The sequence below is a fragment of the Gekko japonicus genome, unplaced genomic scaffold, assembly GCF_001447785.1.
Source record: "Gekko japonicus isolate JY-2015 unplaced genomic scaffold, Gekko_japonicus_V1.1 scaffold2432, whole genome shotgun sequence".
In the NCBI taxonomy this organism is placed as follows: domain Eukaryota; kingdom Metazoa; phylum Chordata; class Lepidosauria; order Squamata; family Gekkonidae; genus Gekko; species Gekko japonicus.
In genome coordinates this window covers 81,358-104,254 of record NW_015174345.1, presented here as the reverse complement: position 1 = coordinate 104,254, position 22,897 = coordinate 81,358, and the positions used below count along the sequence as shown (strand labels likewise).

General features: G+C 46.8%; 1 protein-coding gene across 4 annotated transcripts in view; it reads left to right on the top strand.

The window, feature by feature from the left end:
• GBF1 (golgi brefeldin A resistant guanine nucleotide exchange factor 1) overlaps positions 1-22,897 on the top strand; it is a 209,099-nt gene that overhangs the window by 110,813 nt on the left and 75,389 nt on the right. For all 4 annotated transcript variants that reach the window (XM_015424302.1, XM_015424301.1, XM_015424300.1 and 1 more), the window contains 5 exons: positions 8,856-9,003; positions 11,107-11,324; positions 12,156-12,324; positions 12,829-13,040; positions 18,921-19,019. In XM_015424302.1, coding sequence (XP_015279788.1) covers positions 8,856-9,003; positions 11,107-11,324; positions 12,156-12,324; positions 12,829-13,040; positions 18,921-19,019 — 846 coding nt within the window. The remainder of the gene's footprint in view (positions 1-8,855; positions 9,004-11,106; positions 11,325-12,155; positions 12,325-12,828; positions 13,041-18,920; positions 19,020-22,897) is intronic.

Sequence of the window (22,897 nt, the reverse complement as noted above, 5' to 3'; positions counted from 1 at the left end):
CTTTTCTTCATAATCTTAAACTTAAAGAGGGATTCTGGCCAATAACTTGGTATCTTCTCTGTCCAGCCCACAACACCTTTATTTCTTTTAGCAACCCAAAGAAGCCCCAACTTTATCTCCTAACAGGTCTCTTGGACCTTTCCCCCTTCCCATGGCCTCCACAGCATGACTTGTCTTGCCAATTGAAGTTATCTATATATATTTGCAATCACAACCCGGAATTAAGATTGCTGGGAAAAAAATCAGCAATCTCAGATATGCAGACGATACCACTCTAATGGCAGAAAGTGAAGAGGACCTAAAGAGCCTCTTGCTTAGGGTAAAAGAGGAGAGTGCAAAAGTTGGCTTGAAACCCAACATCAAAAAAAACTAAGATCATGGCATCTGGCCCCATCACTCCTTGGCAAATAGAAGGGAAAGTCACGGAAGCAGTGACAGACTTCACATTCCTGGGATCCCAGATCACCGCAGACTGTGACAGCAACCATGAAATTAAAAGACGCCTGCTACTTGGGAGGAAAGCGATGGCGAACCTAGACAGCATGATAAAAAGTAGAGACATCACCCTGCCAACAAAAGTCTTTATGGTCAAAGGGACGGTATTCCCAGTAGTCATGTATGGCTGTGAGAGTTGGACTATAAGGAAGGCCGAGCGCCGAAGAATAGATTCTTTTGAATTATGGTGCTGGAGAAGACTCTTGAGAGTCCCCTGGACAGCAAGGAGATCAAATCAGTCAATCCTAAAATAAATCAACCCTGACTGTTCCCTGGAAGGCCAGATACTGAAACTGAAGCTCAAATACTTTGGCCACCCAATGAGAAGGGAGCACTCACTGTAGAAGAAGACCCTGATAATGGGAAAGATTGAAGGTCAAAGAAGAAGGGGACGGCAAAGGATGAGATGGTTAGATAGTGTTATCGATGCAATGAACATGAAATTAAGCAAACTCTGGAGCACAACCGAAAACAGGAGGGCCAGGCGTGATGTCCATGGGGTCGCAAAGAGTCGGACTTGACTGTGCGACTGAACAATAACAACAACAATATATTTGCAGGGAGAGGAGGGTTCTCTGGGATAAATGGTTGCAGATGAATTGAAGTAAATGTTCAGAACTTTTTTCAATAACGGGAATGTTCCGAATCCATTTTATAACAAGCAAAAGTACATTTCAATTCAGAGGTTTTAGAAAGATGGGAAGTCAAACTTTAAATTTGGTAAACCAGTATTTAAGATTGCAGTCTCAGATCTCCCACCAGTAAGACTTAAGATTGCTGTGTGTGTGTGTGTGTGTGTGTGTGTGTGTGTGTGTGTGTGTGAGTGAGAGAGAGAGAGAGAGAGAGAGAGAGAGAGAGAGAGAGATGCATCCAAAGGACTGATGGCGGGACATTTTAACCCTTTCCCTTCTGATAGTTTTCCTTTGTGGCAGATTTCTAGTGCTCCCTATTTTGGGGGTTGGACTACAGTCCCTGCGTTGTGGTGAAGACCCAGTTGCTAGCCTCCCTTCCCCGCACCAGGCTTTCTTCCTGATGACTCTCCTCTGGAGGGAAGACAGTTTAAGCAGCTGGCTCATTCTCCTGTTTCTATTCTGGAGCAGTGAAGAAGCCCTTCTTGGCCTTTGGTTGACTTGTTTTTCTCTAACAGCAGCCTCTTCCCTTTAGTATCACAAGGAGAGGAGTTTTGTAAGTCGTTTGTGATATGGCAGTGGCATCGGATGTTCAAAGAAAATAAGCAAACACATTAATGAGGTTAGCACAATGCAATGGAGAAAGAGAGAATAGTAGGTATGTGGAATATTTATTAAACCCCCGACTTGGATGTAGGGATGCCAACCTCCAACGTAGGGATGTCAGCCACCGTTGCTTCTCCCAGGCCCGTAGCTAGGCAGGGGTGGGAGGGGCCATGCCTCCTCCTGAATCTGCTGTGCCCCGACTCCACCCTTGACCTTGTCAAGCCAAGCAGATCTGGACTGAAGTTTGTGTATGTCGTGTTGTGTCACAGGAAGGAACTGGCCCTGGCGGAAAGTCAGTGGCAGCAGAGTTCAGTGGGAAACGGTCTGGTTTTTACCTGAAGTCGGTGCTCGTGATCTGCTGCCAATGAATTTTCCTTGGAAAACGGAAGGGAATGGTTTGGAAAGCTCACTTGCCGGGCTTCTGCTGAGCAGCCTGGACGATGCCCATGTAGCCATGGATTTTCCCAGCTTTCCTGCCAGACCTTGGCTGTCGGTAGCTGGCCTAGTGACCCGTGAGATTGCTACCTCCTGGGCCTTGCATATGACTCCAGCCAGCTTTCCTGCATTCGAGAGGTCACCGATGAGGGGATTTTCTCCAGGGAGAACAGTAGATGAGCTGAGGCGAATGGACTCGGTTGTGGTTGGTAAATGCCTTCAGGTGACTTCGTGTAGTCCCCGAGTCTGGTGCTCACGACTTAACGCTTTCAGAGTCCAGCAACCTGACTCAAAACAACTTCGAGCTAGCTCTGCTTTGCACCTCCAGAGTCCTGTGCTCTGTTTTAGCACAGATTCAAGCTGGCTTCAGTCTCCTTCCTAAGCTAGGGTTGGATGAAAGCCAAGCAGTTGCAGTGGAGAACTGAGGGACCGGAGGCCGTGTGAGCATGAAGAATAAGAGAGGCACGGACTGGCCATTGTTGCTCTGCAAAACTACCTTCCCATTCTGTCATCTACTCTGGATCAAGGGGCTGCAACGAAGACACTGAAAGATCGCAGACCTGTTACTGCTTTCCAACAAGACTACCACCCACTGCAACAACTCACTGCTGGGAATGGACAGGCAGTGTCCGGGTGGCTCTAAGTTCCAGAGAGACCGTAGCCATCGGAGCTGGTCTGACTGTTGTGAATTTGATACCCACTAAGTATTTGTATTATCTGTTCCTTGATCTAATGTATGCTAGATATCCCTGCGAATTAAGTTATGAGATTAATTTATAAATTGATTAAGTGGGTTATTGTATATTGTTAATGATCAGTTTATAGGGTTGTTTTATATGGGTTATATGGTTAGAGGGAGATAGCGAGGTAATAATAATATTTGTCCCCTAGCTTGCTTTTTGAAAAAATTCCCTACTAAGAACATAAGAACATAAGAGATGCCAATGTTGGATCAGGCCAAAGGCCCATCCAGTCCAACACTCTGTATCCCACAGTGGCCAGAAATACCAGTGCCATCAGGAGGTCCACCAGTGGGGCCAGGACATTAGAAGCCCTCCCACTGTTGACCCCCCCCAAGCACCAAGATGACAGAGCATCACTTGCCCCAGAGTCCCTATCTATACCTTGTGGCTAATAGCCACTGATGGACCTCTGCTCCATATGCTTATCTAATTCCCTTTTGAAGCCGTCCATGCTTGTAGCCGCCACCACTTCCTGTGGCAGTGAATTCCAAGTGTTAATCACTCTTTGGGTGAAGAAGTACTTCCTTTTATCCGTTCTAACCCGACCGCTCAGCAATTTCATGGAGTGCCCACGGGTTCTTGTATTGTGAGAAAGGGAGAAAAGTACCTCTTTCTCTACCTGCTCTTTCCCATGCATAATCTTATAAACCTCAATCATGTCACCCCTCAGTCGTCGTTTCTCCAAGCTAAAGAGCCCTAAGCGCTTTAACCTTTCCTCATAGGGAAAGTGTTCCAACCCTTTTATCATTCGAGTTGCTCTTTTCTGCACTTTTTCCAAAGCTATAATATCCTTTTTAAGGTGTGGTGACCAGAATTGCACACAGTATTCCAGATGAGGTCGCACCATTGATTTATATAGCGGCATTATGATATTGGCTGATCTGTTTACAATACCCTTCCTAATAATCCCCAGCATAGCATTGGCCTTCTTTATTGCAGTCACACACTGTCTCGACATTTTCAGTGAGTTATCTACTACAACTCCAAGATCTCTCTCTTGATCTGTCTCTGCCAGTTCAGACCCCATCAACGTGTATTTATAGTTAGGATTTTTGGCTCCAATGTGCATCACCTTGCACTTGGCCACATTGAACCCCATTTGCCATGTTGACGCCCACTCGCCCATCCTTGACAGATCCCCTTGGAGTGCCTCACAATCCTCACTGGTTTTCACCACCCTGAACAACTTCGTATCATCCGCAAATTTAGCCACTTCACTGCTTACTCCCAACTCCAAATCATTAATGAACAAGTTAAAAAGCAGTGGACCAAGTACTGATCCCTGTGGTACCCCACTGCTTACCCCCCTCCACTGGGAGAACTGCCCATTTATACTCACTCTCTGTTTTCTATTAATTAGCCAGTTTTTGATCCATAAAAGGACTTGTCCTTTTATCCCATGATTTTTGAGCTTGCTTAGGAGCCTTTGATGAGGAACTTTATCAAAAGCTTTCTGGAAGTCAAGGTAAACAATATCTATTGGATCCCCCTTGTCCACATGTTTGTTCACCCCCTCAAAGAACATTAACAGGTTAGTGAGACAAGATCTTCCCTTACAGAACCCATGTTGAGTCTGCCTCAATAGGTTTTGTTCATCTATGTGCCTACTAATTCTTTCCTTAATAATGGTTTCCACCAATTTACCCGGTATCGACGTCAGACTGACTGGCCTGTAATTTCCCGGATCTCCTCTGGAACCCTTTTTAAAGATGGGAGTGACATTAGCTACCTTCCAGTCCTCAGGAATGGAGGCTGATTTTAAGGAGAGATTACATATTTTTGTCAGGAGATCCACAAGTTCACATTTGAGTTCTTTCAGAACTCTCGGATGTATGCCATCTGGGCCTGGTGATTTATCGGTTTTTAAGTTGTCTATCAGTTTTAGGACCTCCTCTCTTGTCACCTCAATCTGACTCAGGTCTGATTAAATCAAGAATTTTATGATTAATTAATCAAATTAATTGAACTATCTAAGTTGATTGAAATATATTATATGTCCTATTAATCAACTTGGTAATTTTTTTGTGGTAGTAGGTGAGTTGATAGGTTGAGGAAGGGAAGGGAAGGAGGAAAGGGTTGGATTCTTGAGAGTAGTTAGTAGATTTCAGGTAGGCACCATTTTAGGACCTAATTTGATCTTCTTTGCTGGGTGCTTAGCTGGGCCATCTCTGGGCAGGTAACATCGAGCAGGGGAGGTCATGCAGGGTTTGGGGATACCAGTAATAGGGGGGTGGGGGCAGACACAGCGATGGGACTAGGATGCATCCCACTAAATGGAATGAAAGAGGCCAGATATAGGGTAATGCTCAGACCTCTTCCTGCCTATGTCCCATCCCTAGCAGTGTCAGTTGTGACCTTTAAAGCCATGCACAGCCTGGGACTGACATATCTGAGGGACCACCTCTTCCCATATGTGCCCCGGAGAGCCTTGCACTTGGCCAGCCAACATCTGCTGGTTGTCCCCGGCCCAAAGGATGTCTGCTTAGCCTCGGGCAGAAGGGGCCCTGGCCTGGTGGAACGTGCCCCCGCTTGAGATCAGGGCCCTGTGGGACCTCCTATCATTCTGCATGGCCTGTAAAAGGGTGCTGTCCCACCAGGGCTTTGGATGAGGTGGCGGGGGTCCAATCAAGGGGGCCTCCCTTGCTGAAGCTCTCCATCCATCTGTATGAGGCTCAGGCTGAGAAGAGTTTAGAGGCCCAGTGGCTCCAGCTTCTGAGCTTACTGCACTTCAACTGATAGTGCTACCTATTTTAAATTATACTGTTTTTAACTACTGAATTATTGTGTTTAACTATTGGGTCTTATCCAAGGTCCTCATAGTTCTAGTGACCCTTATCTGCCAGCAAGGAAACTAAATCCATTCTTATCTGACGACCGCCTGATCTGTTCTCCCACCTGGGAGCTGGTGATCAGGGACACCCTCAGAACCATTCAGCTCCTGGAAGTCCATGGCTTCACTTTGAACAAGGAAAGAGCAGTCTTAGCCCACCGCAGGGGCTGCAACACCTCAGCGTCATCATAGACAAATATGCCAAAATATGCTGTACCCCCTTGCCCAGCAGACAAGGCCTCCAGGATTTTCAACTTGGTCAAAAGATCTGTTCAGAGCCACGAGGGTCCAGCTGAGGTCCCCAACACACCTCCAGGGCCTAATAACCTCCTGCACAGGGACAGGTCCATGAGCCTGATGGCCTGCTTGGACCTCCGTGGTGGTTCCTCCAGCTCTAATTGACTAGAGATCCTGCGGAGGAGTCGCTTTGTCCCAAACCTGAAATGGGCTCTCGAGATGGAAGATGGTCTGGTGGGCTGACCCCTACAGCTGAGATGGGACCAATCCTCTGTCTTCGACCACATCCCACAACTTTTCAGACTGCAAGTCTCTCTGGCTGGGCAGCATCACTGCTCAAATGTCCAGCCCAAGGCACAGAGATATCAAAGGAAAAGACGATGGACATCAGTGCCTTGGTACTTAGAGCTGTCAGGGAAACGCTCACCTTCTTCCAGTAAGATGTCCTCATATCTTCTGCTTTCTCCAAGGGGTTGTACAGATCTACCCTGCTGTGGTCTACAGATTGCCTTTTTGGAGACTATATATGGTTGTTTCAGTTCTTGCTAACCCTCCTTTCGACTTAAGAGAGGCTCTCCCTAAAATGGCTGCACATGAAAACCATTTCTCATAGCAGAGTGATTTCAGCTAGGGGAAGGCTGAAACCAGGAGCCGTGTCAGCCAGGAAAGGCCTGCGCGCGCGCGCGTGTGTGTGTCTTCCACCAGGGCAAGGCCAGATCCCACCTCCGTCACTCAGATGAAATTAACCTTTCACAGGAATCAGGGAGATCCACCTCCCCTCCTTTTGCTGGCACCCAGAAGGAAGGGAGGTGAATCTGCTGATTCCTGTGAAAAGGAGAGAGAGTGGTACTTCCCAGGCCGCTGGAGGGCTCTCAGAATCTACCCCCAACATGCAGAATCCACCAGACGAACTCTCTCTTCATTTTGTTAACAGCCCCAAATAAGGGAAGGTGATGTCCAGATCAGCCACCGGCTACGCCATTTGACAGCACATGTCCCATGCCTACAACGCAAGCGGTATTCCAGTTCCAGCAGGGATCACGGTCCACTCAGTGAGAAGTGCAGCCACTTCCACAGCCTTTGATCATCAAGTCTCAGTGGAGGAAAGAAGAAGAAGAAGAGATTGGATTTATACCCCATGGCCCTTCACTCACAGAGTCTCAGAGCGGCTCACAAACTCCTTTCCCTTCCCCTCCCCACAACAGAGAGACACCCTGTGAGTAAGGTGGGGCTGAGAGAGCTCTTTCCAGAACTGCCCTTGAGAGAACAGCTCTGCCAGAACCATGGCTTGCCCAAGGTCATCCAGCAGCTGCAAGTGGAGGAGTGGGGAATCAAACCCCGTTCTCCCAGATTAGAGTCCGTGCACTTAACCACTACACCAAACAGGAAAAATGCAAGGTGGCAACAGGGTCTTCAGTCTTGACCTGTGTCAGACAATACAAACCTAATTCCTTCTCCTCAGCCAACGCTGCCTCTGGGCTTAGAGTACTGCAGGATATGAGGTGTTGGTGGAAGAGCATCAGTTCCCACCCATCACTGGGACACCACGTCCAAGATGCCCTCCTCCTCAGAGCGAGAATGAAACCTTGGATACATACTGTGCGGGTTCCTTCTGCTCTGCAGTTAGGAGGGCACCTGGTTCCATACAAAACACACACACAGAAACCCCCACAGAAAGAACAGAGGAATGTCTACCAAAACCCGTAGTCTGTCCAAACCTATGTAATCAGTTTGCACTGGAAGATGCCTGCTGGCTCTAATCTTTCTTTAACCCCACTCATCTCTCTTCTCTGGTTATCATAACAGTGCTTCTGACAGTGACTTACTTGTTCTGGTTGTTCTTTTAAATCTCTGTTCTATACCTTCCTGTTCCTCCTGTGATCATTGTCACCCAAACTGAGCCAGGGCAACTCCCACCTGGGAGATCGTGGAAGAGTCTAGCCCCGCCTCCCTGAGCACTGGGTGGGAATCACCCCTTCCAAGATGCCCTCCTAACCTCAGAGCAGAAGGAACCCCCCTCGTGGTGCCTCTCCAAGGTTCTCTTTCTTCCACTGAAGCCCTGTGGAGGAGGAGGAGGAGGAGGAGGAGGAGATTGGATTTATACCCCGCCCTTCACTTGGAGTCTCAGAGCGGCTTACAAACTCCTTTCCCTTCCCCTCCCCACAACAGGCACCCTGTGAGGTGGGTGGGGCTGAGAGAACTGTGGAAATAGTAGATTGTTTCCTTCCGAGATCCAGTTCCGCATCTTGGGAAGAGGATGGCTGCTCTGAGGTTCTGTTAGGGGGAGCCCCTCTGTCCCTTCTGTTTTCTATGACCCATACTGCATCCCCCCCCTCAAGTCACCCCTCGCCTTGCCCTCTGTTGTCATCTAAGGTGGCTGTTCTGTGCACAGCTGACCTGTGATTTATGTCCAAGTAGGCCTGTTTAAGGTTGCTGCCAAGTAGTCTTGTTCTGAGCTTCACTGAAGCTTTTGAACTGCAAAGAGAAAGACTTGGGGCAGATTGTGAGTGGATGGAGCCCGCCCCATGTTGTGTGTTATGTGGGACAGAAGGCAGGGCATGAACTTGCAGTTGAATTTTTTATTGATTTTAGCTCGTGAGTAAACATGTAAAAAATAGCCTTGACTACTTTTCTTCTTAAAATGTTTTTTTTTAATCTGTGTGCATACATAAAGGGGGAAATTAGTGCAGTTCTCCCTTTAAAATATCAGGGTAACAAGTTTTTAGGCAACTTACAAACTGAAATAATTTACAAGGTAATGTACGAGGCTTGGGGAAAACTGGCATGACCCTGGGACTCTAGCCTCATTGAATGCTGTCGCCTGTTTGAGACTGGATGGCTGCAGGAGATTTTTTTTTAGCATGTGCTTGATATTTACAGTTGAAGATGAGAGCAGGAGGAATGAGTGACTCGTCGAAATGGAAGAAGCAGAAGCGATCACCACGGACCTCTTGCCACGTGAGCAAAGCGTCTTCAGGATCAGAGCAGCCTGCTCCCAGTGGCACCGGCCTGTCAGGCCACATGACCGGTGAGTGGCCATCTGGCTCCTGCCTCTGATGGGAGCCTGTCGTTTTGATGCTATGGAAAGTCCATAGCAACAGTGGTCTTGAGCCATGGTTGGATTGAAAAACACACCTGATTGGCAGTTACAGAGAATAGAGTTTGGAGAGGGGATAGTAACTAGAGTTGTCAACTTCCGCTTGAGAAATTCCTGGAGATTTGTGGGTGGTCCCTGGGGAGGGGAGGGAGCTCAGTGGGAATGTGGTTCCCTCGGGTCTGCCCTCCAGATCTGCCATTTCTCCCAGGGGACATCATCGGTTGTAATTATAGGACAATTTCAGGTTTCACCTGGAGGTTGGTACCCTAAATTGTTCCTCCATTATAGTTGGTTGAAAAGGAGTATAATTAAAAGGTTTACATCTTATTCATTACACCAAAGATGTTTGAGAAAAAGTCTATTTGGAGGAGGAAAATCATGTTGGACTACAATGTTCTCTCTTAGTTATTTTTTTAATTATTATTATTATTATTAATAATAATATTAATTTTGATTTATATCCCGCCTTACTTGCATAGGCAGGCTCAAGGCGGTGTACAACAGGTTAAAATACAATAAAACAGAGATGCATAAGTGCAATACCATGAAATTTCATAAACAAATGATATACAGTTAAGTGCAGATGGCGATTGCTGTAAGGTGGTCCGATGTAGCTAGGCCAGTATCCAAAGATGTTCTTAATGCCAGTAACATGAGGGCCATAACAGTTCAATTTTTAATAGCTCATTCATCAGTGGTGGCTACTAATCGAAGGCCTGGCGGAACAGCTCCATTTTACAGGCCCTGCGGAACTGTAAAAGGTCCCGCAGGGCCCTGATGTCTTCCAGGAGCTCATTCCACCAGTGTGGAGCCGCCACTGAAAAGGCCCTAGTTCTGGTGATGCCCAGTCTGGCATCTTTCGGACCAGGGAGAGTCAGGTGATTTTGCGACTCTGACCTCAGTGCTCTCTGGGGGACATATGGGAAAGGGCAGGCCTCTGACCATGTAGGTATTTAAAGGTCAAAACCAGCACCTTGAAACGAATATGGTATGCCATTGGCAGCCAGTGCAATGCCTTCAGCACAGGCCTGATGTGCTCTCGTATGGAGAGACCCATCAACAGCCTGGCTGCCACATTTTGCACTAGCTGCAGCTTCTGAATTTGGGACAAGAGCAGCCCCATGTAGAGAGCGTTGCAGTAGTCCAATCTCGAGGTGACCATAGCATGGATCACCATTGCCAGGTCATTGTGTTTGAGGAAGGGAACCAACTGCCTAATCAGCCGTAGATGGTAAAAGGCTAACCCTTGGCAGTGGCTGCCACCTGAGCCTCTATTGCTAAGGCGGCATCCAGGAGCACTCCCAGACTCCTGACCCTCGGCGCTGGCACCAGCAGCGCCCCACCGAAGGGCGGCAGTGGGATCCCTACCCCCGACCTGCTCTGACTCCGGCACAGGACCTCCGTCTTCGTGGGATTCAGTTTCAATCGGCTCAGTCTAAGCCATCCAGCCACGTCCTAAAGCGCCTGGTCCAGGTCCTCTGGGGTCCAGTGGGACTGACCGCCCAACAACAGATATAGGTGAATGTCTGTTGGACAAAGCTTGTTCCAGAGCAGAGTGTTCAAAAGTGGTGGCTAAAGGATAAGAGGAAGGAACCCCCTGACAGACTCACTTCTTTCAACCAGCCCTTTATCCCACCAGTTTCCTTTGTGTCTTTCCTGGTGGTCCTGGCCAGCATCTCAGGAAGGGTTCGGGTGCTTCTTCGTTTCCTCCTCCCTTTCTTTGCCTTTTGTGGTGTGTGGAGGCATCATTTTGAACCGAAACCTGCCTCTAATGCTGTGGCAGAAAGGTTGGTGGTGTATAAACGTCTCAAGTAAGATGATGATGATGATGATGATGATGATGATGATGATGATGATGCACGCTATGCCACCCAGTGAGAAGGGAGGCTGCTGTGCTCAGTACTAGTTGGGTTCCTCGGGGGCAGTCCAACATCATATCCATGTGCAAATGGGAAGGGGACCACGTGCTGTTTAGTTGTGTGTCTTTACTCATCACGGGGCTTTGCTTATTGATTGCTGTCCTTCCTTACGCAGGAGGAGTCAGTTTTGCTGACGTCCCTTCTCCCATCTCATCAGGAAGTTCAGAGAACACGTCTTCCGCAGCCAGTCCATCTACAGACAGTGGCCTAGAGGTTTCCTCCCAGAGGAGCTCCAAAGAAGATCTTACAGACTTGCAGCCCATCAGCCCTCTGGGAATTTGTGCAGCAATGCCTTTAAGTGAGCCTAGATGCAGAGAGCAGCCAGAACCCCAGGTGTGAGCTTCTGTCGTCTCTGTTTGCATTTCAGCTCTCTAGGTGGCACACTACTACGGTCCTGTTGTCCTTCCTGGTCTGAATGTAGGCACATTATAGTCTTGTGCAGAGCACACCTCTCCGTGATCTCTAGAGCTTAGGAACCGGATCTGCCCATCCAAAGCAGGATACATGCTTAGAGGGCTGAAGCCCCACTCCGTTTTTTTGTACGTGTCGCAGCAACAGCAGCACGCTCATGAACTCTATTGCGTGGACACGGAGTCATTTTTCATCTATTTTTCTACCTGTTCCTTCTATGTTTACACTGTTCCCTACCTTCCCTGTGGCGCAGGTGTGGTTGTTGTTTCCTGTGGGTTCCGTGTGTGTCTGTGCTGCAGCAGACCAGTGGGTAAGAAGGGACTGCGGAGGCTGTGGTGGCTGCTCTCCATATAGCCAGCCATGTGGACCTTGTTTGTTCTGCTTTGGTGAACGTCCTACAAGATGCACCCAGACCACTGGTGGTCCACGTTTGCTCACTTTGCCCCCTGCAGAGCACCCTACAGCAAAAGGGGCTAGAGCAGAGAGCGCCTTCCGTAGAGGTGCGGTTCCCGAGGCAGCTCTTCCCATGGCAGCTCTGTCCTCAAGTGTGCCTCTCCCCTTGAAGGTTTTTTCAGGCACAGGGTGGGCAGGCAGGCCGGCACGTACTGTAGCTTCAGATGCTGGCTATCTGGCCACAGGGCTGACCTTTGGAATATATTCTGGCTGTGGATGTGTTGGGTGTTGAAGGGATGGGTTGCTTGTGCTAGCTGATATTTACTTTATTTCCCCTCATATTAACTTGCATGGCTAAAGAATGACTACCACCCAGGAGAAAAGACCCCCTCTGCTTCAGTGGAGTCCATCCCAGAAGTTCTAGAGGAGTGCACCTCTGCCGCTGAACACTCAGACTCCACTTCTGTTCACGACATGGACTATGTCAATCCCCGGGGGGTGCGCTTCACACAGTGCTCTCAGAAGGAAGGTGAGCATGTGGGTGTGCCTCCCACTCGGTGTCCTGTCTTTTCTCCAAGGAGTTCATGGTGTGTGTGCTGTATGTGTGTGTGGTGGTGGTGGGGGGGGGGGGACGACCACATTCCCTGTCACAGCACCCCTGCAAGGGAAGCTGGGCAGAGACTGACCAGCCCCAGTTCACCCAGTGAGCTTCATGGCTAAGTGGGGAGCGGAATCTGCATCTCCTCCCCCCTCTTGGCCTGACACGCGGACCACAGTGGTCCATGTCTGCTTGTCTCTGTGCTGCCTCTCGGTACTGATTAAAAAGGGGCCAGAGGAGAATTGGTGACTGTTACAAGCCTACCGTGTTCTGCTGCTCGCTCTCGCTCTCGCTCTCGCTCTCTCTCTCTCTCTCTCTCGCTCTCTCTCTCTCTCTCTCTCTCTCTCTCTCTCTCTCTCTCTCTCTCTCTCTCTCTCTCTCTCTCTCTCTCTCTCTCTGCATGCAGACTCACTCGTTCTGTGTGTTTTGTTACAGGAACAGCCCTGGTCCCTTATGGACTGCCTTGCATCCGAGAACTGCTCCGTTTTCTCATCTCCCTCACTAACCCACATGACCGCCACAACTCAGACGTGATGATCCACATGGGGCTACAGTTGCTCACTGTTGCCCTGGAGCTGGCTTCTGTGGCAAAGTGCCCATCACTCCTGGGACTCGTGAAGGAAGAGTTATGCCGCTACCTCTTTCAAGTGAGTTTGGGTGGTGCAGGTACTTGCAGAGCACTTAGGTGTGAAACCCCAGCCTTTCCATGAATGTCTCATAGAACTGAGACCGTCTTTTTATGAGGGGTCCCCAATGGGATGCCGTGGCTCCTGCTGACACCTTTCTTGACCCCACGAACTGTTTTTGGAAGGTGGTGGAGCTCTTGCCCAGCAGGGCTTCTGATGGGCTCTGCAGATTAAAATGCTGTTGTTTCAGCAGCAGCAGCAGCAGCAGCAGCTGCTGCTGCAACTACAGTGTTTGTTCTGCCTTAGTGGGTTTTTCAAATTGCATCGTTATATAGCGGTTACTGACATAGAACTACACCTGTTAGATAATGCTGACATCAGTACACCATGACTGAAACCCTGGTCTGATGTAACAGTTTCTGTGCAGTCACTAGTGTGTCAATTGTCGGTTGTTTGGGTGGTCTCTTAGTATTTGTGGGGCAGTCTGATGAATGCAGTCGTTCAGTGCCATTGGGAGCTGGTAGGTACGGAGGTGGGATATATCAGAGAAGGCCAGTGTGTGGTAAGGATGCTCGATGCCTATCTAAGATCCACCCCCCCCCCCAACATTGATGGCACAGTGGGCCCTAATTCCTTCACCTGTACACTAACAGTGTTAGTAAGGGACAAAACCAGGCAACAGATCAGTAAGGCACAAAAACATGCAACTGTGTGACCTGTTACAAGAAGAGGAAGTCAGCCTGGTTTGTGTAACAGAGACATGGTTGGAAGTCAACAGTGTGGTGTGTCTGTCCCGACTAATGCCATCTGGTTATCCAGTCCTCCATCAACCATGCACCGTTGCCTAGGGAGTTGGAAGGGCCATTATCTTTTTTTTAAGCCCCCAAAGGGGATTTTTTATTGCATTTTTTATAACACTACAAACTACAACAGAAAATGGGAAGGGGGACTACATTTATGGGATAAAGAAAGATACCCACTACTGACTAAAAACCCAAGAGATGAGATCATCCCACCAGTTTAACCATACATTTAGTCTTAATCCCGTTAATCTTACTATCAACTGAGTCAAGTTTAGCATTGACTTTTTCAAGTCTTAAATTTAAAATTTAACTGTCAAACAGAAACACCCCAAAGCATCTCACTTCAACATTTTTTAAAGGCACAATTCAGAGTCCTTCAGCCTTTACTTCTCCTTGCCTAATCTCTTCCGAAGCTTATAAGGACTTTTAGGGGCTGCCACCCCTTTCTCTGAAAGAGAGTCCTCCCTGGAAGATTCCGAGTCCAGCTCGCCATTGGACTTACTGTCCTCCCCTTTTTCTCCTTCTTTCACTGGCCCTCCCAGCTGGACTCTTAAACAGTCACATGCTTTCTGGACAGAGTCAATCTTTTCTTTTTTATCCTTGATTTTGAAGGTTACGCCTTCTGGAGTTAACCATCTATCTCCAATTGCATTTGTCTGTAGAAAAAAAATTAATTATTTATATTTCGTTCTCCTTTGTCTTATCTCAAATGGAATGTCTTTCAACGTTCTGATGGTATTCTCCCCCACTTTTAGGGGTGCTCCAGATACTGCTTTCAGGATTGTATCCCTCACATGCCTCTTCGAGAATCTTACCACAATTTCCCCAGGCAGATTATTTTTCTTTACATATCCTGAATATGACCTATAGGCCACATCCATTTCGTTTAACAGGAGTTCCACCTTCATATCCGTCACTGGGGCCAATATTTCACTCATTAGTTCCTTCAGATTCTCTCTCTTTGTCTTTGGCAAGCCCTGGAAGCGAAGAATCATATTAGCCTTTTCCATTTGTAATTGTAGCAGTTGATCTTCCGTAGAAACTTGCTGCTTTTCCAGTTTTTGAACTTTCTTTTTCACCTTTTGTGCAGTGGTGTCCACTTCTTTCACCTTTTCAGCCGTTTCATTTATCATTTTAAGTGTCTCGGTTATCTGTGTTTGCTGTGTGGTGATGCACTGAGTCATTTTCGACATCTGTTCCTTGAGATTACTCATCTGGTCCAGTAGAGGGCGCATGGATTCTGTCAAAGTCTTTGCCAGCTCGTTAGTTCCTTCCGGTTTGGGGCTCTCCGTTAGTTTCGATTTCAAAAGTTTCTCTTTCTCCGCCCTCTTCCCCGCCATCTTTCTCAATTGTTTACTTTGAGAAATACTTCGAAAGTCTCTGAATATGCGCTCAAACGCCTGAACTCGCCTTGGTGAGTTTTTCCTAACAATTGTACATGCTCCCCCCCCCCTTGATTCGCTCAAAAGTTCATGCGGTTAGGAGATGTCCCTCCCCAGCCCGCCTCACTTTCTGTTTTTCAACATGGGGTAGGGAGCTTTCTTTTCTCTTTAACCGTCGTTTCGCTTAGTCCGACTCACGTTCATGTCTGGTCTTCCGACCCCGCTTTGCATTGTTTCGCCCGCTCGATCTCCTACGCTTGCCCCGGTCGGTGTCACTAGATCCCATTTGGGCACTGCGCAGGAAGGACCATTGGGACAGAGGAGTGCCTCAATTCACCCACAACGCGCAGGCGAAGAGGCGACTCCTCAAAACTCCCCTGGCTAGGAGCCTTCTGCCAGGCTCCCTGGGGGGGGTAACGGGCCAGCGCTCCCCCTCCTTCCCGCCGTGCACAGACTGCATCCCCGGGAGGTCCGGGAGATGCGTCTGCCTAGCGTGCTGCCATCAACCGGAAGTCGCGAAGGGCCATTATCCTCTGTGAGTTCTTTATCTTCCGCAGTCTTCCAGTGCAGACCATCGCCAGCATTCACTGTATGCTCCTCAGGTTAGGGACCAGGGATAGGTAAGACATTCTGCTTGTTTACTGGTCGCCTGATTCTTCAAAGGGCACTTTGTCTGAATTGGCAGAGGTAGTCTCAGATGTAGTGTTGGAGACACCCAGAGTCATCATTCTGGGGGACTTCAGCATCCATGCCGAGAATACTTCTCCAGGGCTGGCCCAAGATTTTCCAACTTTCTTGTCTGCCTTGGGTCTCTCCAAAATGATGACTGGCCCACACATGAAAGAGAGCCCTGCCTTGGACGTAATCTTTGGCTCTGAATCCTTGAGGACAGGTTGGGTTTCAGGGCTAGAGATTTGCCCTGAACCATGGTCTGACTGCTGCCTACTCAAAACCAAGGTCAGTGTGGCTCCCAGCACACAGCAGGAGAGGGGGTCTGGTTAAAATGGTCTGATCACAAATGCCCATGAATCCTGTTGGCTCCCAGAATGCTGGAGGGGGGGTTTAGGTTTACACACGCACACACACTCAGTTGAGGTTGCAGGACAAGTGTGGAATCTGAAGCTCCTTGAAGCAATCAACAAGACCACCCCATAGCGACCTCTCCCATCCTTGGCGTGAAACCCAGCCCACTGGTGCATTCTCTGTGATTGTAGCAGCAGCTGATTCACAAACATCCCAGTTGTTTAAGGTAACGCAGCATCTGTTCTCTCCTAAACTTGAGCCTTCATTGTATCAGGATAAGTTAGTTGTGGTACTTTTGCAGTGGTTCCTGCCCCCTTGGCTGATAAAATATCAAGAATACGCTCTGATTTAGATGCTGCCTATAACATAGGTCCACCAGAAGAACTGCCTAATATACTGCCTGTTCTGTTTATGGACCACTTTGACGCAGTTTCCATGATGGATGTTGACAAGTTCCTGGGATCTATGTGTACCCTGAATCCTTGTCTATTCCTTGCTCCTAAAATCATATAAAGACCACATACATGAATTCTATCTATTATCTCAGGGCCCCTTCCCTCGACCACTCAAAGAGGTTGTTGTCTGTCTGCTACTAAAAAAAGCCATCTGTACAGATAAATGATGCTGCCAGTAATCACCCTGTTTCTAATCTGCCTTTCTTAGGCAAAATGATTGAGAGAGCCAGTAGCAGATCAACTCCAGGCCTTCTTGGATAACTCATCTGCTCTGTACCCTTTTCAGACAGCTTTCAGACTGAGATATGGGACAGAGACGACCCAGATGGCTTTAGTTGACCTCCTCCATCTAAATGTAGATAAAGGTTCTTGTTGCGCCTTTTGAATTTGTTTGCTGCTTGTGAAACAGTGGACCATACCATCTTGTTGAGGTACCTGGAGGCAGAAGCAGGCATCAGGAGATGTAAATTGGACTGGTTCAAATCCTTCCTCATGGACCAGGTCCAAAGAATTGCCATTGGAGACCAGTTATCATCAGTGTGAGAACCTATTCTGGGGGGTCCCACAGGACGTAATTCTATCCCCTGTGCTGCTCAGTCTTTATTTAAAGCCCTTAGGCCAAATCATTTGTAGTTTTGGCATTGGCTGTCATGTGGATGATGCATATATATGTACATAAATACACACACACACACACACACCCTTATCCAAATCTCCCGGTGATGCAGTAGAGGTCCTAAATCGCTGCCAGGCTGCTGTGGCTAAATGGCAAAGAGTGAACAGATTAAAACTAAACCCTGGAAAGACAGAGGTAATGCTGGTTGGGAAGGCAAAGGTCTTAAATGTCATTATGCTCCCCACTTCAGCTGACTGTTGCCGACTCAGTTGAGAGCCTTGGAGTTATACTGGACCCAACATTATTGTTGGAGGAACAAGTTAATGCAGTTGGAAAAAAGCTTTTCTTCCGACTCAGCCTAGTTTGAAAATGGCCCTTTTGGTGTAGTGGTTAAGTGCATGGACTCTAATCTGGGAGAACCAGGTTCGATTCCCCACTCCTCCACTTGCAGCTGCTGGTTGACCTTGGGCAAGCCATGGTTCTGTCAGAGCTGTTCTTGAAAGAGCAGTTTCTGTCAGAGCTCTCTCAGTCTCACCTACCTCACAGGGTGTCTGTTGTGGGGAGGGGAAGGGAAAGGAGTTTGTAAGCCGCTTTGAGACTCCGAGTGAAGGGCGGGGCATAAATCCAATCTCCTCCACTTCTTCTTCCTCTTCCTTGATACAGCTGATCCAGACACCTGGATCCATGCCATTGTGATACGAAGACTAGACATTGGTCTTCCCTCAAAATCAGTTCAGGAATTCAAGTTGGTGCAGAATGCAGCAGCTCAACTACTGAGAGCTGGATGGACTGTGCACGTTACCCCAGTTCTGCAGCTACTCCACTAGCTGCCCATCAGTTGCCAGGCTACATTTAAAGTATTGGCTATCCCATACAAAGCCCTTCTTAACCTTGACCCTCTTACCTGCAAGACCATCTCTCCCCCTGTGACAGCTTTGCTCATCAAAGCAGCACCTCCTCCAGGTCCCAACCTGCACGTGGGCACAGGGGGGTAACTGCCCTTTACACACACACACGCGTGCGCGCGCGCGCCTTCTCTGTTGTGGCCCCCACTTTATGGAACAGTCCACCTGAGGCGGTCAGGAAAAGTCCCACTTTCCTGGCTTTCTGCAAACTATACAGAACTGAATTATTCAAGAGCACTTTCCTAAGCAATCGGTAGGGTAGCACTGTACAAAACGATTCACAAAGTTACGTGGACAAATTATTAGGGACTGGGGTCTATGCTGCTGTATATATTTTGCTGTAAGTTGGATTCTGTTGTGTAATTTTGCATCATTTAATATGTTATGTTAACACTTATGCTTTGTTTCGGTTCTGTCTGGTTGATTCTACAGCTCAAACCCTATTTAATTGTTTACTGAATGTCCCATCCTGTTGATTGCCTTGACTCACTCTGTGTAATGAGCCCTTTACGTGTTGGGCTCCACCTTCTGTGGCAGCCCTTTCGGGGTTGCATCCACCACCACTCTGCATCAGAATTCCACCAGTGCCCACAGGCTCAAAGAGTTGGGGTCCCCCCCCCATGTGTTATGATCTGGGGTTTGAGGGTAGGATTGTTTTCTGCAGAGGAGAAAAGTATTTCTGTGCTAACCGTCTTCTGACTTCTATCTCTTCCCCAGTTGTTGAGTGTGGAGCGACTCAATTTATACTCAGCTTCCCTTCGAGTTTGTTTCCTCCTCTTTGAGAGCATGAGAGAACACCTGAAATTCCAGCTAGAGGTGAGTCTTCTGAAATCCAGATGCCTTGTTTCTGGAAAGTAATAATGTTGAAATGAGAATCTAGGAGGATGTTGCTCTGGCATATTCCAGCTCTTTTCTTTCACCCTTTAAAGAGGATTTGTATATATGATGATGTATCGAGTGTACATATTGATCATATTCACAAATTGATGCTGTGGGTTTCCAGGTAAATCTTGATTTTATATATAAATCAGGTGACAACAATACTATTTCAAAAAGTGTATTTCAGTGTAAGAAAGAAAATTTGGAAAGACAGAAACAGCACTGCCCAGCCACTATAGGCTTTTTCTATATGGACAAGAAAAGTGAAAAAACCCTGAATTTGGAGCATGTCAGGGTTTACATGAAATAACAAATGAAAGCTTTTCCGAAATAAAAATGGGATGGAGAAGGGATTGCAGCAAATTAGGAGAATAAGGAATATATATAGCACCCAACCAACATCAGGAGAAATTTTATAAACTGTTGCAAGAACTTATTTCAAAACAAAATTTTGATAAATGACATAATAGAACTGGAGATCTTACCAGCAACTTTTGCAGCTCACAATCCGATTATGCTCACATTACAAGATACCCCAAAGAAAAATAGATGGTCCCTGAATACCTTCATATTGAAAAATGAAAAATTTGTAAGGAAATCCAAAAAAGAATTTCAGACATTTTTTGAACAAAATATCCAACCACAGATTTCTATTAGAACTGTTTGGGATGCGTTTAAGGCTTATGCCGGCGCTTGGATGATTAGAGAAACTGCATACATTAGAAAACAAAAGACTGAAAATTTTTCCCAAATCAAGGGTCAGATTAAAAAACAGGAAGAAAGGATGAAACAAGATTCTCCAAAGGAACAGATAAAAGTGAAGTTAAAGCTCTTACAACATCAAATGAACTGCTTATTAATTCAAGAAATAGCAAAAAAAAATTAATCTATGCAAAACAGAATTACTCTGAAAATGCAAATAAACCAACCAGATGGCTGGCATACAAACTATGGAAAGTAAAGGAGTAAAGATATATAAAGATACTCAGAGAAAGGAGGGGGGGAAATTACCTAAACATTTGAAAAAATTATTGAAATGTTTTATGAGAAGCTGTATCAAAAAAAGAGAAGCTACACAAGAACAAATAAAAGAATGTTTGGAAAAACATAATAGTAAAAAAATTGCAGAAGAACAAAGGAAAATTTTAAACTACTCAATATCGTTTGCTGAAGGGACAGAAGCCTTGAAAGAACAAAAAAAGTGAAATCTCTCTAGGCCCTGATGGATTTCCTGCAGAATCTTACCTCCGGAGGCATCTGGATCGGGGCAGTTGGGTGGTGCTGTTGTTGTTAGGCCCGTCAGCTGCACTTGACATGGTCCACCACCAGCTACTAGCCCACCGCCTCGCCGACGTGGGGGGATACAGGGGCTTGCCTTGCAGCGGCTTGTTCCCTTTCTCCGAGGTGTCGGGGACAAAGGGTGGCAGTAGGGGAACAGCAGTCCCGGAGGCACCTGCGTGAGTGTGGAGTGCCTCAGGGGACGGTGCTTTCCCCGATGCTCTAACATCTATATGCGCCCCCTTGCCCAGAATGCCTGGAAGTTTGGGCTGGGATGTCACCAGTATGCTCATGACACCCAGCTCTATTTGATGTTAGGTGGCCAGTCAGGCTCCAGACGGGAAGATTTGGACCGGGCATTGCACGCCGTGGCTGGTTTGCTCAGACAGAGCCGACTGAAGCTAAACCTGGTGAAGACGGAGGTCCTGTGCCTGAGTTGGAGCGGTTCTGGGTTGGGGCTCCCGCTCCCGGCCTTCGATGGGGCACCACTGGTGCCTGCGTAGGTGGTTAGGAGTTTGGGAGTGCTCCTGGAACCCTTCTTGGCAGTGGAGGCCTAGGTAGCAGAAACTGCTAAGTCAGCCTTTTACCATCTGCGGCTGATCCGGCAGTTGGCTCCCTTCCTCGATTGCAACAACCTGGCTACAGTGATCCACGCGATGGTCACCTCAAGGTTAGACTATTGTAACGCTCTCTACATGGGGCTGCCCTTGTTGTAAATCTGGAGGCTGCAGCTAGTGCAGAATGCCAGGCTATTGATGTGTATCCCTAAACGGGAGCACATCTGGCCGGTGCTGAAGGCACTGCACTGGCTGCCAATAACATACCGAATCCACTTCAAGGTGCTGGTACTTACCTTTAAAGCCGTATATGGCCAGGGTCAGACATACCTGAGGGTCCACCTTTCCCCGTACATACCCCAGAGAGCACTACAGTCGGGTGCACAACACCGACTGGTTATCCCAGGCCCCAGGGAGGCCAGGCTCGTGGCTACCAGAGCCAGGGCCTTTTCAGTGGCGGCTTCTTACTGGTGGAATGAGCTCCCAGAGGAGATCAGGGCCCTGTGGGATCTTGCACAGTTCCACAGGGCCTGCAATACGGAGCTCTTCCACCAGGCCTTCAACTAGGAGCCACCCACCACTACCATCAATGACCATGATTAATATCTGTGGCATAGGCCAGCCGCAGTTGAGATTGAGCCACACCACCTCAAAGAACTGGAGACTGCTGAGTGGTGTGCTTTGAGCTTGGTATTATATGACATGCCATCTTGCCGTAATAACTACTGTATGCACTTTGATTGAAATTTGCTGATTGTTTAAATGGTTTTAAATGTTTTATATGAATCTTGGCACACTGGCCAAGTAGTGTGAGCCGCCTTGAGCCCGCTTGCGGGGAGGGTGGGATATAAATGTAATAAATAAATAAATGTATGTATTTGAAGATCAACTGATATTACCAGTAAAATGTGTAATTCAAAACATAGTAACTGAAGGGAAAATACCAGAGACTTGGAATGAAGCCTTGATAAAATTGATATACAAGCAAAATTCTGATGAGAAAGAAATCAAGAATTAAAAGCCAATTTCACTCTTATATGTGGATTATAAAATTTATGCTTCTATTTTGGCTGCAAGAATGAAAAGAGTTTTGATTCAAACAATTCACCAAGATCAAGCAGGCTTTCTTCCAAAAAGACAACTCAGGAGTAACGTAAGAATGATATTAAATGTGATAGAATATTTTGAAGCCCATCCAGGAAAACAAATGGCTTTAATCTTTTTAGATGCGGAAAAAGCTTTTGATAGTGTTAGCTAGAATTTTATGTTGGAGTTATTATTAAATTCACATTCTGGCAATGAGTTTTACACAATGGTTAGAGCAATTTATACTAAGCAACAAGCAAAGGTCTTGATTAATGGAGATTTATCACAAAATATTGAGATACAAAAAGGAACAAGACAAGGATGCCCACTCTCACCATTATTGTTTATATTTGCTCTTGAGGTATTGAACGATATGATCAGAGCTGACATACAAATTCAAGGCCTTAAAATAAGAGGAGAAGAATAGAACTTTTGCTGATGATTTGGTATTTATTTTAGAGAATCCATTGGAGTCTATTAAGCAATTATTAAACTCTTTACAGGACTATGATTTGGTGGCTGGACTGAAAATCAATTGTAATAAAACAAAAATGTTAGTCAAAAATATGACAAAACCCTCAAGTCCAACGTTTAGAAGAAATATCAGGCTTGGAAATTCAAAAGAAGGTGAAATATTTAGGAATAAATATAACAAACAGATGTAACTCTTTGGTGAAATACAATTATATGGAATTTATAAAAGAAATTAAGAAAGATTTGGAAAAATGGAAAAACTTACAAATATCCTTAATGGAAAGAGTAGCTACAATTAAAATGAGCATATTACCAAGATTGATCTTCCTATTCAATCAATTCCTACTCTCCAAAATCAAAAACATTTTAAAGAATTGGATAAATTGATGACACAATTCTTATGGCAGAACAAGAAACTAT